The sequence below is a fragment of the Pelophylax lessonae genome, assembly GCF_965119305.1.
Source record: "Pelophylax lessonae genome assembly, chromosome: 1".
Lineage (NCBI taxonomy): Eukaryota > Metazoa > Chordata > Amphibia > Anura > Ranidae > Pelophylax > Pelophylax lessonae.
In genome coordinates, this window is record NC_138768.1 from 744,611,084 (window position 1) to 744,632,130 (window position 21,047).

At 41.9% G+C, this 21,047-nt stretch overlaps 1 protein-coding gene across 1 annotated transcript in view; it reads right to left on the minus strand.

Annotated features, from left to right (window-relative positions):
* Positions 1-1,967: 1,967 nt before the first annotated feature.
* Positions 1,968-21,047, minus strand: part of NIPAL1 (NIPA like domain containing 1) — a 61,539-nt gene continuing 42,459 nt past the window's right edge. Inside the window, exons 3-6 of the mRNA XM_082259627.1 lie at positions 11,599-11,655; positions 9,684-9,774; positions 9,019-9,179; positions 1,968-2,800 (exon numbers count right to left, since the gene is read on the minus strand). Coding sequence (XP_082115753.1) covers positions 2,181-2,800; positions 9,019-9,179; positions 9,684-9,774; positions 11,599-11,655 — 929 coding nt within the window. The 3' untranslated portion in view covers positions 1,968-2,180. The remainder of the gene's footprint in view (positions 2,801-9,018; positions 9,180-9,683; positions 9,775-11,598; positions 11,656-21,047) is intronic.

Here is a 21,047-nt window from a genome sequence, read left to right on the forward strand (position 1 = left end):
ATCATTACCAGTAAGGGGATTTGATGAAGAGTTGAATGAACGTTAATAGAGCCTTGTTCTAGGGAACCCATGGAGGCTGCTGCTCTTCTTCTGAGAATACTCGATGGTCGTTATGCTGATTTGATGGCTTTAGTAGCTTCTGAATCACAGACTTGGAGAAATATTTCAACTCAGGAGCTCTTATATCTCTTATTTCCCTGAGCATATTGAACCCAGGAAAAAAAAACATGCTTTTTCAGAATAGCTTAGCAGTTGTCACCTCCAAGATTCTTTCAGTACAGGGTACCTTTAACAATAAGTTTTATGGCCAAGTTTACCACTGTAAAAGTTTTGTGGCAATGTTAGGTGTGTGATACAAAAGGCAATTGTTCTGCATGTCTGATTTGGCAGGACACAGTTATGTAAATTAGTATGTACAGGTGCAGCAGGTTTTAACACAAAGGTGAAGCCCTATATACTTTGCTAAGTAATGAACACTATCCTTTCTATAAATAACATAGAAGATTTCAGTTTGTGCTGCATGGTTACCTTTCAACACTTAGAACATAGATAAACCAACAAAGTACCTTGCTCAGTCTACTTGGAAAAATCCTGTAGATGGAAAATATTTGTTTTTACAGTAAAGAAGAAAGAAATATATGTATTAAGCTAATAACCCCCGTATTGTAAATATCAGAGCATAAAAGGGTATCTTCGTCTTGTAAGAAGCTAAGAATGGCACCCTCCTGTGCCCATTCACATGCCAAGGCATTCACTGTTCACATGGTCTCTCTCAGTGTTGGGGGTAACTAGTTACAAAGTAACTGATTACAGTAACTACATTACTTTTTTTGGTAACTAAGTAATGTAACTAGTTACAATACTAATATTGGTAACTACACTACTTTACTAGGCTATAGGAAGTAACTACACTACTTTACTAGGCTATAGGAGGTAACTACACTACTTTACTAGGCTATAGGAACGCGCTTTCCTGCGTTACCCAAGCCGTGCGATACAATCGTTATTTCGAAGAATAGAGAGGGATGAAGTTTATGACTTTTTGTTGCACTTTATGTTTTATTCTGTTTTTTTCAGGTTTTGTTCTCATGTTTCCCAAAGCCGGTGTTTATACAATAAACTCTATGCAGAAAGAGTGTCATATATCTTCTTCTACACGGTCAATTAAGAAAGAGGAAAGTAAAGTAATAAGTAGTGAAGTTACTTTTCAATTGCAGTATCTCCTTACAATTTACAGAAGTAACTAGTAACTAGTAACTAGTTAAATTTTTTGAGTAACTACCCCAACACTGTCTCTCATAAGCACATGACCACTGGCTGGCTCTGCCTGTTTGTAAGCTACCCAAAGCCTCTCTATGGGAGACCATGTGGCTAGGCACTAAATGGGTACTGGAATTAGCCTATTTAATGCATTTGTATTCTATTTTTAAATTTAGGTCTTCGTTGAGTTATTATATTGCTTCTTTCCACTGCAATTAGACAAACCTTTTAACATGGAAACCAAGACTGGGTCAGATGTCACCAGTGTGCCAGCCTGCAACACAAAGTGCCATATAAAAAAAAAACAAAGGAAAAAAATGATCCGAGTTTGCATTCACTCCCTGCTCAACACAGTCGTGTCAGAAAAGCTTTTGACTAGACAGATTGTAATACTGGTTATTTATGATTGTCACCATTGCCATATAGGCAGACAAATGTATGCATTGACTGGAGGGTTAAAGGGGGTCTGAGTCAAAGCAGCCTAATCATATTCTAACTTTTCACCCAATGGCATGTCCCCTCAAGGTAGTTGTGGCTGTATTGGAGGTACTTTTATAAGGTAAAGCAAATTCCATCCAACCATTAAAGTACCATCAAATAAAAAACATTTAAGAAATAATTCTGAGGCTAGTAAAGACAAAAGATATCTTTAAAAATATTTATACACATTAAAAATACAATAAATCTTATAAAAAGGTATGTGAATATTCCACTTAAAATAGATCATTTATTTTAAAATATTCATTAATCTCTCTCTATATACAAAATGTACAAATGGCTTCATTTCCTGAGGTCTGAAACATAATATCACGGCAGTCTGTGCACTTACAAAAATGAGTACAGATCTTCTACCTCAACACTGCAAGGTACAAGAGGTCAGAAAAAGGAAGTACAAATCTTCCAGTAAGCATGGAGCTTTGTTAGTTCTGTTGGTTTGTCCTACTGAAGATGGCAATATCATCCTCAAATGCCAATATGGAATGTTCTGCATTCCCAAGCAGGCTGTGTTGGTCTTCCTGTCCACCAGACCCTGTTTGTTTATCTTTCTTGATGCTAGATGTGATTTGACTCCATGTGATATTGGTGTTCTTGAAGGCATGAAGAAGAAAAATGCCAATAATAATGGTTAGGAAGCCACTCAATGTTCCAATCATGTCGCTGATATCCATACTATTCCATTCCTTGAACAATATTACAGAACAGGTGACCACCATAGTTGTGAAGAAAACATAATATATAGGTGTCACTATGGAGGTATTGAAGATATCCAGAGCTTTATTGAGATAATTTATTTGTGTACCTACAGATAAAGCCAGTGAAGCCAGTAAGATGTAGAATAGAGGATCTTTGTAAACTGGTTTGTGTTCAATAAACTCATGGATGGAGATTCCCAGTCCTTTCACAGAAGACACAGAGAAAGCACCAATTATAGAGCAAATGGCGATGTAAACTAGGATGTTGGCTTGACCTTTTTTTGGGGCAACCAGTATTATTAGGACCAAGGATGCCACAACTGACACTGTTGCAAAAGTAATGAAAACTGTTGGGGAAAAAAAATTAGATTAAAGGTAATATACTTAAAAATTTGAACAAGCTGAAAAATCTGCCTCAGTAAAACATGGTTAAGGCTTAGCGTTTAATTAGCAAACAAAGTGCACAATACATGCAAACAGTAATCTGCCTGACCTGTCTCAAATTCAGGTGATTTGATACATGCCTGTTGACAAACCTAAACAATTTGTTTGCTGTAATTCTAGATCATGTGGGGACAGGTACTGTATGTAGCCACATACGCAGGCTTATTATTTATTATTATAGAAGGTACTTATATAGCGCTGTAAAAAAGAAGAAAGCGGCACTTCCAGTCCCAGGAACTTGGAAACTTGAGTTTTTATTCTTTAAATCAAAGGTTCAACATCGAAGAGAAACACAAGACAACAGGATAGCAGACGCCTTTCACACCATGTGCTTATTCACAGCAATGAATCATCTTTATTTCAATAGATTCAGGTAAAGGGAAAAATGCACAAGTGTTGACGAGTTTCAGCCCTGGTGGGCTTTATGAGGTTTTATGAGGAAGTGCACCACTAGTGCAATAAAACTTTTATATAACAATCAATAACTAAAAACAATATACACTCACATGACCCCAGTGGGGGTGTACACCTTTCACAGCCTGACACACATTATGGCTATAGTACTAGAAATATAATGAGTTAAAAGTAAGGAAGAAAAAGAAAAACACCTAATAGTACAGCACAGTGCTTTGCTGTGTAATTTGGCCCCTTGTATCACCTGAAATAGCTGGCTTAGGTTATGTCCTCGATAATAAATATTGCTGCGCTAAATAAATGAAAAAATATACATAAATAGCTTATAATCAGAAAGCAACTCAATGCTTATATATATAAATCAAATACAAATCAATATGTTGAAAAATCAGTGATAAATAAAGTCCCAATGGTGAAAAGCTATAGGTGATCAATAAAATCAAATAAGGAAATCAATCTTCATCTTCACATTCTTATGCACTTAAGCAGTGCGGGCTTAACAGTAGGCTCCTCCCCCGTACGCGTTACGTCAGAGACTTCGTCAGCCGACGAAGTCTCTGATGTAATGCGTACGGGGGAGGAGCCTACTCGCAGTACGTCGGTCCTTGGAGGTACACAGGAAGTTATCTGACTGTCTGACGCTGTTAAGCCCGCACTGCTTAAGTGCATAAGAATGTAAGTGGATCTTTATCTATTAAATGTAATAAAGCATTTTAAAGCAGAGAGCACTAGATCCCTTCTTCCCTTTTTCTCATATCGAGCTTTTGGCTCACGTGGAGTGTCAGCTGGAGAAGTGAAAGAGGGGAGACCAGGTTGTTATCCATATCCATATACATCCCAAAGCGTGTATGACTCTTATGAGTCTATTCCTAAGGTGAGCTGTTTATCTTGCACTAGCCACTGGGAGCACTGGAGTGAAGCATGCAGCACTTTACACTGTCTTGATCACAGATGAAGATTGATTTCCTTATTTGATTTTATTGATCACCTATAGCTTTTCACCATTGGGACTTTATTTATCACTGATTTTTCAACATATTGATTTGTATTTGATTTATATATATAAGCATTGAGTTGCTTTCTGATTATAAGCTATTTATGTATATTTTTTGATTCACTTGGCGCAGCAATATTTATTATCGATTTTGTCACTGGTGTTTTGTGTTTGGCACTGATTGTTTGCAGCCTTGTGCGTACAGTTATATAGTTTTGATTTTTAATTGGTTTATGGTTTGCACTGATTATCACATTATATTATTAGGTTATGTCCTCCCCTCTGTAAACTGACCACGGTATATAATGGCTGCTGAGCCCTGAAACCGTGCTCAGTTTACGTGTCTCCATCATCCGCAGCTCTCCTGTCCTCTCTCCCTGCCTGTCTGCTCCTGCTCCCCCTCTCCTTTCCTGCTACTGTAGTTTCATTTAAAGTTTCATATCCTGTGTACAATCTGTTTAATAATCATATGTGCCCCTGTGTCTGTTTTTTATAAAAATAAGCCATTCTTTACAAGTTTTCAGAGCGCAACTCATCGCTCACGTGACCCGCCGCCTCTCTCCTCCTGTCCCCCTCCTCCCCTCCCGACTGACATCAGTGAAGAATCCTTGGCCCCGCCCACTGCAAGCAGCTGTCAGATGGGGAGAGGAGAGAGACGATAGGTCACGTGAGTGGTGCTCGACCCTCTGAAAACTGGTAATAAACGGCTTATTTTTTTAAAACACAGACACACAGGCACATAGGATTATTAAACAGACCAGACAGGATGGTATAAAGTGGCTTAACAACCACTTGAAAGGGGAAGTTGAGATTCCAGGGGGGGGACATTGCCCCCCCCCCCCCTTTGCCCCTACCTGCGGACGCCCATGATACTATGCCCTGATTCCTGGAAAGGATTGGCAGACACTAAGAGCCGGAGTGCTCTGTATAGCAAGGTTGATGGTTATCAATGCAGAGGAAAGATTCTACTGGCATAAAGAAGGCTGTGTCTCTGGCCAGGACTACAGCCATACACCAGTGACAAGCTGTGATTGGCACACACCCCCGCTAGGGTCATGGAGTGCATATTACTTTTTATTATTATTTGTCAGATAAGAGATTTTATTGCGTTAGCAGTGCACTTTCCTTTTGTTTTCTAGAGAACACTGCATCCCTTTGTGTGGTTTAATAGGGACAGCTGCAGATGTACTAATGGCCATAAGGGTTATATGTGACTGCCTAAAGGACATCACCAAAAAAGCGCAGAGTTTTTTCTTCTCATGCACACAGATGATTAAATCTGTCAGTGACTGAGAAGATGACATGTCTATTCCAGTCTGCTTCTGCCAGGGAAATATTTTTTTATCGTAGCCAGCAAGTAATTTAGGTGTTGGTGCCTTAAGATTTTTTTTCTTTATTCTTTATCTGTAATGAGTTTACAACCAACACATCAATGTTAGAAAATAAATGCAGGTATTTAGAGAGGTGCTTACTCATACCTTTACATGGGTTGCAAAGTGCCCCAGAAGTCTCTTGGGTCTTTCATGCAAATGCCAACTCTTGTGTTTGAAGTCAAACCTGGACACACCCCTCTACTTTCATACTGTTTGTCACTGACTGCTCACTATTGTTAGGCCCCTTTCACACACTCCGTCCGTTGGACGGAGTCCGTTTTTCTCAGCGGGGGATCGAGCCGCCGATCCCCCGCTGAGCAGCAGGAGGACAGCTGTGTCTCCGCACTGTGTGCGGAGACACAGCTGACAGTTCCCCATGCATCTCTATGGGGGAGATCGGATGTCAACGGACCGTCAGTCCGTTCTCACCCGATCCCATCCGATCCGATCCGCTGGACGGATGAAAAATAGGGTTTCCATCCGTCCAGATTTGACGAATCGGATCGGGTCGGATGTCAGCGGACATGTCTCCGCTGACATCCGATGCCCCATAGGAATGCATGGGGGGACCGTTCAGATCCGCCAAAAAAACGGACAGGCGGATCTGAACGGTCCGCCTGTGTGAAAGGTGCCTAATAGATCAATATTAAGGTGTGTGATGGCATTGGTACAAGCATGACATCAGCAGCTGAATTATCTGTCTGAGGACTCTCAAAGTCTTATTGAAACCAAGAGTATGTGCAGGCACCTCTGCATTTAATTTGTATCACATTTTTATTACTGAAAGTTGTGTACATGATCTTTTTAATTATTTTTTTAGACTGTGCACATGTATAAACCAATGCATTCCTAAACAGGAACTACAGCCCAATCAGAAAACTCGTTTATGATGTAGCACCCTACAAAGTAGGTGCTAGGTTCCCAAATGTCCAAAGAACTTCAGTCTCTGGCTAAATTTGAGCTCAAATGGTCAGGTAAACTGGCAGCCTTTAAGAAGTGCACTTTGCCCAAATTATTTTACCTCTACAGATCTCTGCCCATACCCGTTCCTAAATAGTTCATACAAATTAGGTGCTAGGTAAAGTATAGTGGGCCCTGGCTGCCTAACAGCAGGGCCATGATTTTCAGCTGGACTGTCATGTCTCCCAGGTGTAGCTGTTGAGACTGGGGAGACTCCCCACTGTACCTAATGAGAGGGTTCTCATTGGGCAGTGGAGGAAACCCAGCCAATGGTGCACTCAGGCCTGTATCTACCCCTGAAAGGCAGATTCTGCCGAACAGCATTCTGGGAGTGGGTATAAGTTTGAGGGGAATGCATGACGCAGCGTCTTTGGTGGGAAGCAGAGTCCCAGGAGGGAGAGTACTGCTGTGTCTCCTACTGTCAGCAGTATCGGGTGACCCGGGCGGCTTGCCTGAGGTGACAGGGGGCTGAGCTGAGCTGCAGAGAGGATCCGGTGTGCCGAGGACCAGCGGAGTTTTAGGAAAGCATTCCCAGTTCGTGAGTACTGCAAACTGCCCCCTGGGGGTCTGCCTAGAGAAGGGGTCAGGAACCTTTTTGGCTAAGAGAGCCACGAACACCACATATTTTGAAATGTAATTCAGTGAGAGCCATACACTATATTTCAGGGGTCGGGAACCTTTATTTAAGTAAGTTAAGTAAGTTATTTAAGTATTAACGCAGTGACGAATTGCAAGGCATGGACTCGACTCTGGCTAATAATGATATACTCATAGCAGGAGACCCTATTTGTCTGCAAGCCAGATGCAGCCATCAAAAGAGCCACGTCTGGCTTGCAAGCCATAGGTTTCCGACCCCTGGCCTAGAGAGAGAGAGGGGACCACTCTGGTGAATGTCATGGGGATCCAGGACCTAGCTAGCCGATGCAGGAGTAAAAGTAAAGGGGGTGCCAGTGTTGACCCTGAAGAGAAGCAGAGAGGGTGCCTAGTGAGAGGACCCTGAAGTGTAGGGGGGTGCCTAGTGAGAGGACCTTGAAGGTAGAGGGGGTGCCTAGTGAGAGCACCCTGAAGTGCAAAGGGGGCACCAGCGGTTGGGCCCTGAAGTGTTAAAGTGTACAGTGTGCAGTGTACAGTGTTGAGAGTTGCAGCAGCACAAGCAGTTACAGGAGCTACCTCAGTCAGGAAGAACTGGAGGGAGCTGGATGCGGGACTTTTGAGCTAACCAGAGCATCAGAATTCAAGTCTAAGCACAGTTTAGGACTTTTGAGCTGATCAGAGTGTCAGAAGTCAAGTTCAAGTACAGTTCAGCAAGTCAGTGTTTTTGAAGCGCCAGTAAGCATTGGTCGGCACCCAGCTGCCGTCATGACAGCGCTGAAAGGCATTTTTTTCACAAAGTGTCCCATTTGTACCTAATTAAGCCAGAGGAGTATCCCACTCATTCCCTTCTCCCATCCCCTATATCAAAGATGCCGGAATGGTCATTGACTCCATTCTCACACTTGGGTATTCAGCTTAAATGGGCTGAAGGTGTAACCGGTAGCCATGGCAGACCCACATCAGGCCCAATGCCTGGAAAAGCTGCTACAATTATATAACAGATCTTTTTTTAAGGAATTGCCAGTCTTGGTGAAATATCTGTTACTGGAAGAACTGTTACCATGCTAGTTAGCTGGTCTGTTAAACCAATCCCCCATAATTATGTGTCTGTGCCATTTTTTGTAATCATTGGGAGTCAGTGACAGCCAAGGCGCCACTATGCCCTCCCCCATTATTACACATGGTTTGTCTCAGTTTTGATATGGGAAGAAGGAGGGGGATGGGGGGGTGGTGGTTGGAGAAAAGACCACATACATCCTTATTTTTTTCTACATGTATGAAAGTGTTAGGGTTCTCTTACACAGATGTGAAGATCTAAGATGCCAGAGACTTTGACAGTGGTTGGTGGCTGTCTTTGGACTTTTCATTTATCTCTATGATGAATATATGCTTCTGTATTACATGCCAGATGACAGTCTAGGTTCACACAGGTCTAGGTTCCAAACAAAACACATTTTTAGCTTTCTGATGTATAGACCTACACTTACATGTGATGTGCCCTACAGGATCCTTGCTTTATAGTGGTAAATATAATTCTGCAGACAACCAGGCCTCCGCGTAGAGGAAAAATGAAAAATATTAGATATTCATCCCTGTGTAAGAGCACCCTAACCATGGAAAAAGAATAAAATGTGTTTTCTACAGCAAGGGATTTCACTGAAATTTCATTAAGAATATCCTATGTATTCAGTATTCATAAAAAGGCTGAATCCACCCAAAAACATGTGGTTAGTTTAGAACTCACAAATAATTGCTTTACATTTGCAATGATATTTGAAATACCAACCTGGATCCCTGAGTTTAATTTCTAGAGCATGTAGAGATGTAACCTCTTCCTCGTGAGGAGCATGTATGACCATCATGGTAGAGCCGAGAATACACAGAAGACATCCAACTTTCCCATGTATGTTCAGCTTTTCATTCAGGAAATATGAAGACAGGACTGCACTGCAGAGATATAGCAGGTTATAGATTAAAGTGCAAGATACATTTTCTTTTTTTTTTTTTTTTAAAGCAAAAGCATTCAGCTTGAAATAAACATGTACTGACCTGGGCAATTCAGGGTGGCAATATAAAAAAAAATGCATATGCAGATAGTATAACTGCCTGTAAAAGGTTTGAACCTGAACATCCCTGACCCCTGAGCTTCCCTATTGTACCTTTAGTAAGATGGGTGGCCTCGCTGGTCAACAAGGACTCCTATCAGGATCCACTGATTTTTTTGATATGTTATTCTTTTCTCAGGTATAATACAATTGTGACATTGCTACAGTTAGCTAAGTGCCCATACTGGCATGAATAACCAGGATCTTGGTTGGACAAAACTTCCTCATATCTGTACACACCCAATAAGAATAAAATGCTCACAGATAAAAACCCAAGACACACAATGCTGTGTGTGTACATGATATGATTATCAAGGTTATTTACATCACTGAAATCCAAACTTACCATATAAGAACACTCAGTGCTCCTAGTGGCGTCACCAGAGTGGCCGGTGCAAATGCATATGCAGCAAAGTTTGCAGCTTCTCCTGCCCCCACTAGCAATGAAAAAATTAGATTGTTATCTAAGGGCAAAGCATTATGTCAACACTTGATAATAATGTCATTAATTGTTAAAAAAAATTGTTAGAAACATAGAAACATAGAATGTGTCGGCAGATAAGAACCATTTGGCCCATCTAGTCTGCCCAATATATCTGAATCCTATGAATAGTCCCTGGCCCTATCTTATATGAAGGATAGCCTTATGCCTATCCCATGCATGCTTAAACTTCTTCACTGTATTTGCAGCTACCACTTCTGCAGGAAGGTTATTCCATGCATCCACTACTCTCTCAGTAAAGTAATACTTCCTCATATTACTTTTAAACCTTTGCCCCTCTAATTTAAAACTGTGTCCTCTTGTGGTAGTTTTTCTTCTTTTAAATATGCTCTCCTCCTTTACCGAGTTGATTCCCTTTATGTATTTAAAAGTTTCTATCATATCCCCTCTGTCTCTTCTTTCTTCCAAGCTATACATGTTAAGGACTTTAAAATCACCCCACACAACAAATTTTAAAATCAATATTTTTATTTGTACATATTCCTAAAATTCCTATTATTACATATTCCATATTCCTAAAAAAAAAAATTGTTGGACTTTAAAATCACGCCACACAACAAATTTTGAAATCAATATTTTTATTATTACATATTCCTAAAACCTTTTAATTAATTTAAGATTGAAGGTAAAACATAAAAAAAGTATATTGACACATGATATGTAGCCCAAGATTGTACATAAACCACTGTTCTTTACATCACTAACACTATTTCCCTGTACAGTATGTATACATTTAATTAATGTTCCAACCTATCCATTAACAATTGGGTTACATCATCATGGCAAGTGGGTTAGTTAGAGTATTAACCAAATGTATCCACATAGATCAATAATGTTAGCGATGTAAAGATTGGTGGATTGTGTACTATCTTGTACTACATATCATGTGTAAATTTTTTGTGTTTTTACCTGCAATTGTATGATCTTAAAGCAGAGTTCCAACCTGTAAAAAAAAAAAAAATTAAAAGTCAGCAGCTACAAATACTGTCGATGCTGACTTTTAATATAAGTATACTTACCTCTCCGGGGGTCCTGCATTGTTGGCACCCCAAACTGATCCGTCCATCAGCTCCGGGTGCAGGCGCGGGCATCTTCACTAAAGGAAACAGGAAGTGAAGCCTGTTTCCTACTGCTCATGTGCGAGTCGCGCTGCACTTCCTGAATGGTCCCGCTGTCTTCTGGGACCTGTGTGTCTCCCAGAAGGCAGCGGAGGGAAGGAGAAGGGGCCGGAAATTTCGTAGATTGTCCTAATCGTTGTGCGGTGATCTTACCCGGAAGTAGGAGTGGGTACCTGGTTTTGACAGGTATCTGCTCCCCCCCGAAAGATGCCAAATGTGAGAGGAAGAAAACAAGCTTTTGGGTGGAGCTCCAATAAAATAATAAAAATATGATACTTAGATTTCTTGTGTTTGATACCCTTAAAGTCTGACTAGCTTTTTTTCTAACGTTTCTGTAAATATACGGCCGCGGTACTAGTCCAGCCTATAATATTTATACTCATTAATAGTATATGAAACAGTATGCCTAATTTTACTTTTCGAAAAAGCTAGAAAACACAAGTATTACAATGATCACCAATAGCAATATGTGAGAATTGATGTAAACAAAGCAGGCAGGTACGGAGGACACACGGTGCATTGTTCTGTCTCCTCTCCAATGAATGCATACTGGACTGGGGATGTCTCATTCAGTTGGCTCAGCCATAAGTAAATTATTATTGCATTGATTTTCTCAGAAAACAAAGAATTGTTTGACTTACTTGAGAGAAGCCCGGCCCACCAAAGCCATTCTCTGAGGTATGAGCATCCGCCCTGCCCTGGAACAAAATATTTTTTATCATTAGACAGAAACTTAATAGAATACTCATTCTATAATGAGACAAGGCATTGCCAAATATCGTACACATATTAGCAAATATCTAATCAATAGAAAAAAAAAATACTAATCATAGCTAATGGCAAAAAGTAAAATGTCCTATTTTTTCAAATGGTTTTCTATCCATGTATGACCAGCTTAAGTCTGCTTAAAACCACTTCTCCTACCTATGCTGTATACAGTTTGTAAAAATGACCTATTTCCAATCCAGTGCAGTCATGTGATGCAGAAGCTCCGGCTACCCTGTGTCATCAAGCGGCTGCTGCAGGGGAGAGAAGGGATTTTGGACAATGGATGGGCAATGGAAGGCAGCGGATGACAACATGGATTCAAGCTGTTGAGCGATCCATGACACAGGGGAGTCGGAGCTTCTACACAAGGATATTTACAAGGATGTACAATAATACAACAGACATCACTTCACTCTAGGCACTGCATGTGAATCATACAGGAACACTGTGCACTTCAAATGCAGGTCTGTGCAGTTTGATTTTAGACCCATTCCTTTTACATAGGCTGAAATCGCACCGCTCCACACCGCACGACCTGCACTACTTTTTGAATATGCGGCAACTGCATCTCATGGTACTTTTGTACCATGCGATCCAGTGTGGGAAAAGGTAACTTGAACTGACCCCTGGAGCAGATTGCATGGGTATTGAGATCGGAAGCCGTGCGGGAACCCAGCTCTCACACACTGCATTATATTGTGAACAGGTCCTAAAAAATGGCAAGGGAGCCTAAATGTGCATAAACGCTAGACATGTATAGCACTTCATTTCAATGTACAGAGTAAGTAAACATTCTGGACAATTAAAAAAAATAAACTCCCAAACACCAAATCCTGCTAAAATCCCCTAAACTGGTCTGAAAAAATGCAGCTTAGGTGAGTTTCTAATGCTGACTTTCTCCTGTCAGGATAAACAGTGTAGCCGGGAGCAGACTACATTTATCTGACACTGCAGACTTTTTCTTTGCTCTTTCAGACTGTCTCTGTGCTCCCCTGGTGTTGGTCTCGAATCTTCATGCATCATACTCCTGAGACTGGAAGAGAGCAATGTGGGGACCATAGTCTTCTGAAAGATACTACTGCACTGCTGAACCATTTGTGGACTACACCTCCCAGCAGGTTATTCGGGGAGAATTAGGAGAGAGACTATAAAGGGTATCTGCTGACCAGGCTCATGCTCTCTTGCTTCCTGTGGGATCCATCAAGTGTGCATCGGTCTGCCACAGAGAGAGAGAAGGCTGCGGCCTACTGCACACCATCCAGCTGTCTGCAGACTCAGCCCAGGTGGGAGGGACAACACACGCTACCTCGCATACATCTCTGCAGCATCGCTGATCGTGTCAGATTCAATGGGACTCACTGAATCAACAGAGCACGACCATCTCAGTGTCTCAGCGTGGAGAGTTGATTTTGCTTGTTCCTCCAGGAGTTATAAGAGGGTCATCAGGATTGGGGAGAGAGCACCTGCTCAAAGTCCAGTTATCAATTGCTACAGCATCTCTCTTGAACACTGTATACAGACACCCTACATTTGGATCAGTTAGTGGATCATCATTAATCAGAGCCAGCTATCTTGCCTTGCCTGTCTCACACTGTGCTACACTTGGGAATCATTTGTTCTTTGAGCTCCAACTGCCGGTGAAGATAATAGCAAGGCCTTACATTCCGAACATTGCTATTTTATTGCTTTTAAAGGGCACACGCTACTGGTAGCTAGATTACCTCATCTCTCATTAGGATATAGGTACTATAGGCTGACCCAGGGTTCCCCTTTAGTAGGAGTATTTCATAAAGCAATTCATAGTTTTCGTAGAGATTCATTCACTTACTGTCAGATATTGTGTATATTGGTGTTATTTGCTTGTTACTATAACTGGTTATTTAACGGCTCTCTTAGTATTTTTTCAACCGAGTCCTGGCGGTTTACCTAGGGCCTATACTTCCTTTAAACATTCCTTTTGAGTAAAGTAAATCTAAAGAGTTAAAACAGATTTGCATTGTGTTAGTGTATTATTTAAAGGTATACACAAGATGTCTGAACCTAGAGGGTCAGGAGGGCTTGACATTTCACAGGGTCAAAGCGGCACAGAAGAACATACAATTACAAGCAACCCCCAAGGGGGCAGTGCTACAACAACATTTACAATAAACCTGTGTGTATGAAGCCTTAGGGCTAGTTCACACCACATGCAGTCCACTGTGTTTTTTTTTTTTCTGCATCAAAAACGCATGGATAGCAGGTTATATGGTTTTCAATGGCATAGTGCGGTCAGTTCCAGTGCATTCCAGTTCCATAAAGAAAGTAGAACATGTTGCATTTTTTTCTGAACTGGACTGTACTGAAGCGCATCAAAAATGCACAGGAATGCACCTAAATGCGCACTGGAACACACACCTTTTTTTAAAGTCAAGAAAAAAGAGAGGGGGAAATGCATTGGACTGCATCAAAAACGCATTGGAACACATCAAAAATGTGTCAAAAAGACGCATGTAGTAAAGTATCCAGGACTGTGTTTCTGTGGTGTGAACTGGAGTCCTCTCCAGGTGGTAGCTTTTTCTCTCTAAATTAGAAAAAATATATCCGAATACTCCTTCAGAATGTTTCAGCCAATGTGGTTTTAGAGAAACAATGTTTCCTATTTGGTGGCAGTGTCCCATTATTATAGCAGAGCTCCAAACAAAAGGGGAAGCTCCACTTGTTCGCACCCTCCACTGCCACATTTGACACTTTTAGGGGGGGAGCGGGTACCTGGTTTTGATAGGTATCTACTCCTGCTTCCTGGTAAGATCACTGCACGGCGATCTACGTCATGTCCTGCCCCTCCTTCTCCCCCCCGCTGCCTTCTGGGACCTGTGTGTGCCCCAGAAGACTGCAGGACCATTCAGAAAGCACAGTGCAACTGGCTCATGCGCAGTAGGAAACCGGCTGTGAAGGCTGAAGGCTTCACTGCCGGTTTCCCTTCTTGCAATGCCGGCGCCTACACCCAAAGCCGATGGGCGAATCGGCTTGGGATGCCGACATCGCAGGATCTCTGGACAGGTAAGTGTCCTTATATTAAAACGTAGCATCTACAGTATTTATAGCTGCTGACTTTTATTTATTTATTTATTTATTTATTTATAGACTGGAGCTCCATTTTAAACACTTCTTGAAAAGAATATGTGATCTACTCTGTTACTAGAAAATACATGGAATGCCAAAACACTCCAAAACTCTGATATTCCACATCTTATCATGTCAATCACTAGATCCCAGAAATCTCCAACAATTAATCTAACGTTAGCTAAAACTAAACTTTCATGGGTTCTGAATAATTAGTATTGTGTGACAGATTTCCAGGGTTTGGGAAAATTTGGGAACCCAGGATTCTTCAACACTGAATTCCATGTATACATTTTCTCACTTCTTACCCTTCTGATCCTTAAACCTCCTATTTCCTAAAGCATGACTAAACGTTCATAATTAAGGGAGAAGTACAGCCAAAGCTTGCTTGGTTGTACTTCTCCTATGAATCACAGGAGTGCAGTTTGTTCTGCACTCCTGTGACCTGTTTTCAGCAGACAGCGGGCTGAAGCCAGCTGTCGGCTGACGTCACAGAGGCAGTCCAGACTGGGGAAGATCGGGAACATATGGTTGGGATCCACCCACATGCCTTGACTGGCACATGGCTCAGCCTCTCAGTAAGCTGCTGAGAGCTTGAGCTGGCTGCTCCCACCCCCTCCACAGCCCAGCACTCCAGTGAGCTAGGGGGGACAGAGCAGAGCGCTGGTGACTGACAGGGAGCTCTGGGAATGGAGTGATCGGCAGTGTTTGTTTCCTTGGTTCTCAGAGTTAGAGTCGGCGGGGGGACAGATGCAGCATTGGACTGATGATGCATTCAGCTAGGTAAGTATGATTTAAAAAAAATATATTCTCATACTTCTCTTTTAACATTGAAGTGTTACTAAAGGCAAACATTTATTTTTTTGGGTTAAGTGGAGAGGGATTAGAACACCTGTCAGTTTTTATTGCTGTCTGTGTCCCCATTAGGGGGATTCCCCCTTTCTGTTTTTCCTGTTTACTATTATTGAAAGTAAAAGAAATAGAAAATCCCAAATTTTAGGCTGACATCCGAACAGTAATAGAGTGGAAATCTTCTAATGGGAACGCTAGTTCTGGTGATACCGGTGACACCCCAAGATTCCCTCATTTTGGAGGGATTTCCTCTCACTTCTTGTTTTGGCTATAAAACAGGAAGTGAAGGAAAATGTCCCTAATGGGACACAGATGGCGGAAAAAAAAAAAAAAAAAAACTGACAAAGATTATAACCCTCTCATGCTCTATCCAAAATGACAAAAAAAAGTTTTGCCTTTAGCAAAACTTTCACTATTTTAATCCTCATGCTGCTAGCATTAGTAAATAGATAGGAAGGTATATTTTTTTTACTTTTGATACACAGAGATGAAACAAATCCTTCTACACAAGTTGTACCTTTTTATCTACAGTGTTCTCTTCTCTATATCGGTTCATAGTCCAGATTTTTATAAGCTTATCTGAAATGTCAGAAAAGAGGGGCAAAGAGCTGCAATTATACTTTGCAGAGCTCAGTGAAGAGAGCTGAATGGAGGAAAGGGACACCTCCTCCCCCCTTCACACAGCACACAGGAACCAAGCTGAGGCTGTCAATCACATGCTGTGTACTGGAGCGCCCTCCTCTGTCACCGTTTTTCTCTTGGCGTCAGAAAAACTTGTCTAAAGTGATTCATGCTGATAGCAGAGGAACAAAGCAGTAGACAGAAATTACACTTGGTGCTTTTAATTGAGACAAGTACACACTATAGTAGGATATGCTTTGTTCATATTTCATGGATGAGGTTTACAACCACTTTAAACTAACCTTCCTTCTCCCTCCATAGATTCATATCTAATTTAAAGCGGAGTTCCACCCTGGGACATTTTTTTTAATAAAAATACCCCCGGGACAGTCAGGGCTAGTACATTCCACAATGGCTAGCCTCTGATCTGTCCCGGGTTGCACTTACCTTTTAGGACAAATACTTACCTTGAAAAAGTATTGTCCAGCGCTGCCATCTCAGGTGTGGGCAGCTTGAAGCCAGCGCGATCCTCTTCTGCGTCCTCTTCCTTCTTCTTCGGTCCCACGATGCACTGCACCGGCCCCGCCGTCACTTCCGGTGCGCGCGCGTCATCCCTCCACAGCTTCTGGGCATGCCCAGAAGCTGTTTAGAAGGGAATGATGCGCGCGCACCGGAACTGACGTCGGGGCCGGTGCAGGCGCATTGATTCCTGGGAGCGATGACGTTCAGTTACCTGGAATCACTGCAAAAGCCAGGAAGTGACGACGGGCCGTGGCCGCCGAGGGGAGGAAGAAGGAAGTAAGGTAAGTATATTTTCTCTACGAGGTAAGTAAAAAAAAAAAAAAAAAATGCGATTATCCATTTGTTTTTCAGGTGACCCGGAGCGAGAAGATGGAGGTAAGTATAAATTTAGGGTGGAACTCCACTTTAATATGATGCAAGGGACCTCTGATGATTGTTTACATTGTGCACTGCAAGTCTCACTGTCCCGGCCACCCCGGCTCATTACAGTCCCAAAGACTTCTCTAGGGCTTTCCTTTATTCCAAGGCCAGAGATGAAGGAACATGGCAGGAGACTGCACAGCCTTGGGAGGAATATAAACACTCACCGGAGGCCGCAGCCATTGGATCATGGTAAGTTTGAATGGAGGGGGGAGGGGGGGTGAGTTTGTTTAGATCAGGGCAAAGGGGCAAAAAGAACAGGCACACTTTGTCTTAAAGTGCACTTATCCTTCCAAGTATATTCTCCACCTACTCTGGCTTGCTGGACAAATATGATGATTGATACCAAATCAGGCTAGGTTAGTAAATGTAAAGCCTACCACCAGCTATAATGTTATTTTTTAAACTCAGGATAAAGTAGGGAAGTTACAATTTCTGTTTGGTTGTCATTTCTGTCTTTGACCACGTTGAGATTGTCTCTCATTTCTGTGTCCATGTCATCCATGCAGGAAATGGGAGGAGCAGAAAGTTCTAATCTTCCTTATTGTACTAAACTTGTGCTTTTATCTGGTCCCCGTTGGAGAGATTTCACATTACTTCCTGTCAAAACAGCAAATGAGAATTTCTCCCCAATAGGAAGACATACAGCAATAAAAGCCCAATTAAAAGCCCCAACCCTTCCCCAAAAGCAAAATAATACCTTTTGGCTTGAATCAGCCAAACCCCATTGTTCCCCTGACATAAGATGAGTGTTGGCGTAACTGAACCCTGTCCCCAGTTCATAACCCTACATTCTTGGAAATAATAAACATGCCTGTTGATCATTAAAAATATCTTTGGGTGATAATGATAATACTCACGTGTCTGACAACTATTTTATGTCTAAACGTAATGTATGTATTTTATATAGCTTTTTAACCCTGAGGGCTACAAGCACTTTATATGCTGTTGGGGCAGATAGTGAGACAGCCGTCTTGGATACACTCAGTAGAATATCATACTAGGGCCAATTTTAGACAGGAATCAATTACCCTACCAACATGTTATTTGAGTGTGGGAAGAAACCAGAGTACTCAGAGGAAATCCAAAAAAGCACAGGCAGAACATGCAAACTCCATGCAGATAGTGTCCAGGCCATACCTCAAACTGAGCACCCCGGTGCTCCACATTAAAGCCTATGGCAAGTCCTACTATGTGTGGCCATAAAAGTTAGTTTTTGCCAGGGCTTTTTTTTTCTCATAAAATAGGTAAAGGAATTCAATCACGACCCCCCCAAAACAACCCTTTTCCCACCTACACACACACACCCTCCAAACCGCATCAAATAGTGGGTGTGGTCAAATTTCACTAACAGTGGGAGGGTCCTAAAGGGTTAGTAAAGTGCATAGTACAGTACATAGTAAGTGCAGAGTGCAGAGTTCAGTGGGGGTTGCACACAATGCAGAGTTCAGATTTGCGCTACATGCTGAGTTTGGGGGTGCATTACGCATATAGTGCAGAATTCAGGGGTGCACTACACAGAATGCAGACTTCAGCCTTCTTCCACAGCTGTTTACCTTTGCATCCCCCATCCACATCTAACTTTCACCCCTCTTCTTTTCTAGTACCTCCCTGCACACTGTAGGTGGCTCCACCTCTCTCACTTGCAGGGAGATTATTCAATGGGGGTGTCAGCATCCGCACTACACCCCAGGCACCTCCATCTCCCTTGTCCCCATCCTGCATTCAGTGGGAGCCACTTATGGCACTTTTCCACTGCAAGTACCAGCTCAGCTCTACTCGGCCCTGCTTGGCCCAGTTTGCTTTTCCACTGCTGGTACCGCATGGTACGGTGTTGGAACGGTTCGGTACGGTTAGGTATGGTTTGCTTTTCCACTAAAGTAGTACTAAAGTTAAGTGGGTGGGATAACAACGATTCTCTGACCAATCAGTGGCTAGTAGTGACTGCATGCAAAGGATTGTGGGATATGGTATCGGTATGGTACCTCTTGGAACCACAATCGAGGTGGTACTGTTTTAGAGAGCCGTACCGTTCAGTTCCATGCAGTGGAAAAGCGCCGCTGTACCGTTCCGTACCGAACCGTTCCTACACCGTACCATGCGGTACCAGCAGTGGAAAAGCACAAAAGCAAGCCAAACCGTTCGGTTCCATGCAGTGGAAAAGCGAGATCAGATCTGTGGGAGTCATTGGAAGACAAGCTGTCACTTGTCAAGTCGGATTTCTGTGTTTACAATTACAAGTGATAGTGGTGAGCAGAGAGCCTGAGCCAGAGGTGGTGGAACTGAGTTCCACCAAGTTCCAGCTGAAAAAAAGCCCTGTTTTTTGCAAGAATGACATGTATTCACTTAATACTCTTTCTACAGCAAACACAGACATTAATTTTAGCCCTGAGTCAAGTTCCTGCATATAAGGATGTTCTGGATGAAAATATTTTAAAAATAAATTATCATATTTCCAGAGCCCCAAAAATGATGACACTGAAGCTGTCACTGTACAATTATCTCTGAAATTGGAATGACTATATATAATCACGTCTGCTGGCTCATAATTATTCTGCATGATAAATATAAAATACCATGAAGAATATGAATCATACCATCAAAGCTACAACCTAGTGATGTCCCACCTACTGTGGGGATCGAAAGTTTGGGCATCCCAGGTAAAAATTTGTATTAATGTGCATAAAGAAGCCAAGGAAAGATGGAAAAATCTCCAAAAGGCATCAAGTTACAGATTAGACATTCTTATAATATGTCAACAAAAGTTAGATTTTATTTCCATCACTGACACTTTCAAAATTACAGAACACAAAAAAATGGCGTCTGCAAAAGTTCCGGCACCCTGCAGAATTTATAGCATGCACTGCCCCCTTTGCAAGGCTGAGACCTGCCACTGTCATGGATTGTTCTCAATCATCATCTGGGAAGACCAGGTGATGTCAGTCTCAAAGGTTTTAAATGCCCAGACTCATCTGACCTTGCCCCAACAATCAGCACCATGGATCTTCTAAGCAGTTGTCTAGAAAACTGAAACTGAAAATAGTTGATGCTCACAAAGCTGGAGAAGGCTATAAGAAGATAGCAAAGCATTTTCAGATGTCAATATCCTCTGTTCGGAATGTAATTAAGAAATGGCAGTCTTCAGGAACAGCGGAAGTTAAAGCAAGATCTGGAAGACCAAGAAAAATATCAGACAGAACAGCTCGCAGGATTGTGAAAAAAACAATTCAAAACCCACGTTTGACTGCACGATCCCTCCAGAAAGATCTGGCAGACACTGGAGTTGTGGTACACTATTCCACTATAAAGAGATACTTGTACAAATATGGTCTTCATGGAAGAGTCATCAGAAGAAAACCTCTTCTACGTCCTCACCACAAAAAAATCAGCGTTTGAACTTTGCAAATGAACATATAGACAAGCCTGATGCATTTTGGAAACAAGTTCTGTGGACCGATGAGGTTAAAATTGAACTTTTTGGCCGGAATGAGCAAAGGTACGTTTGGAGAAGAAGGGGCACAGAATTTAATGAAAAGAACCTCTGTCCAACTGTTAAGCATGGGGGTGGATCAATCATGCTTTGGTTTTGTATTGCAGCCAGTGGCACAGGGAACATCTCACGAGTAGAAGGAAAAATGGATTCAATAAAATTTCAACAAATTTTGGATGGTAACTTGATGCCATCTGTGAAAAAGCTGAAGTTAAAGAGAGGATGGCTTCTACAAATGGATAATGATCCTAAACACACCTCGAAATCCACGGGGGATTACATCAAGAGGCATAAACTTAAGGTTTTGCCATGGCC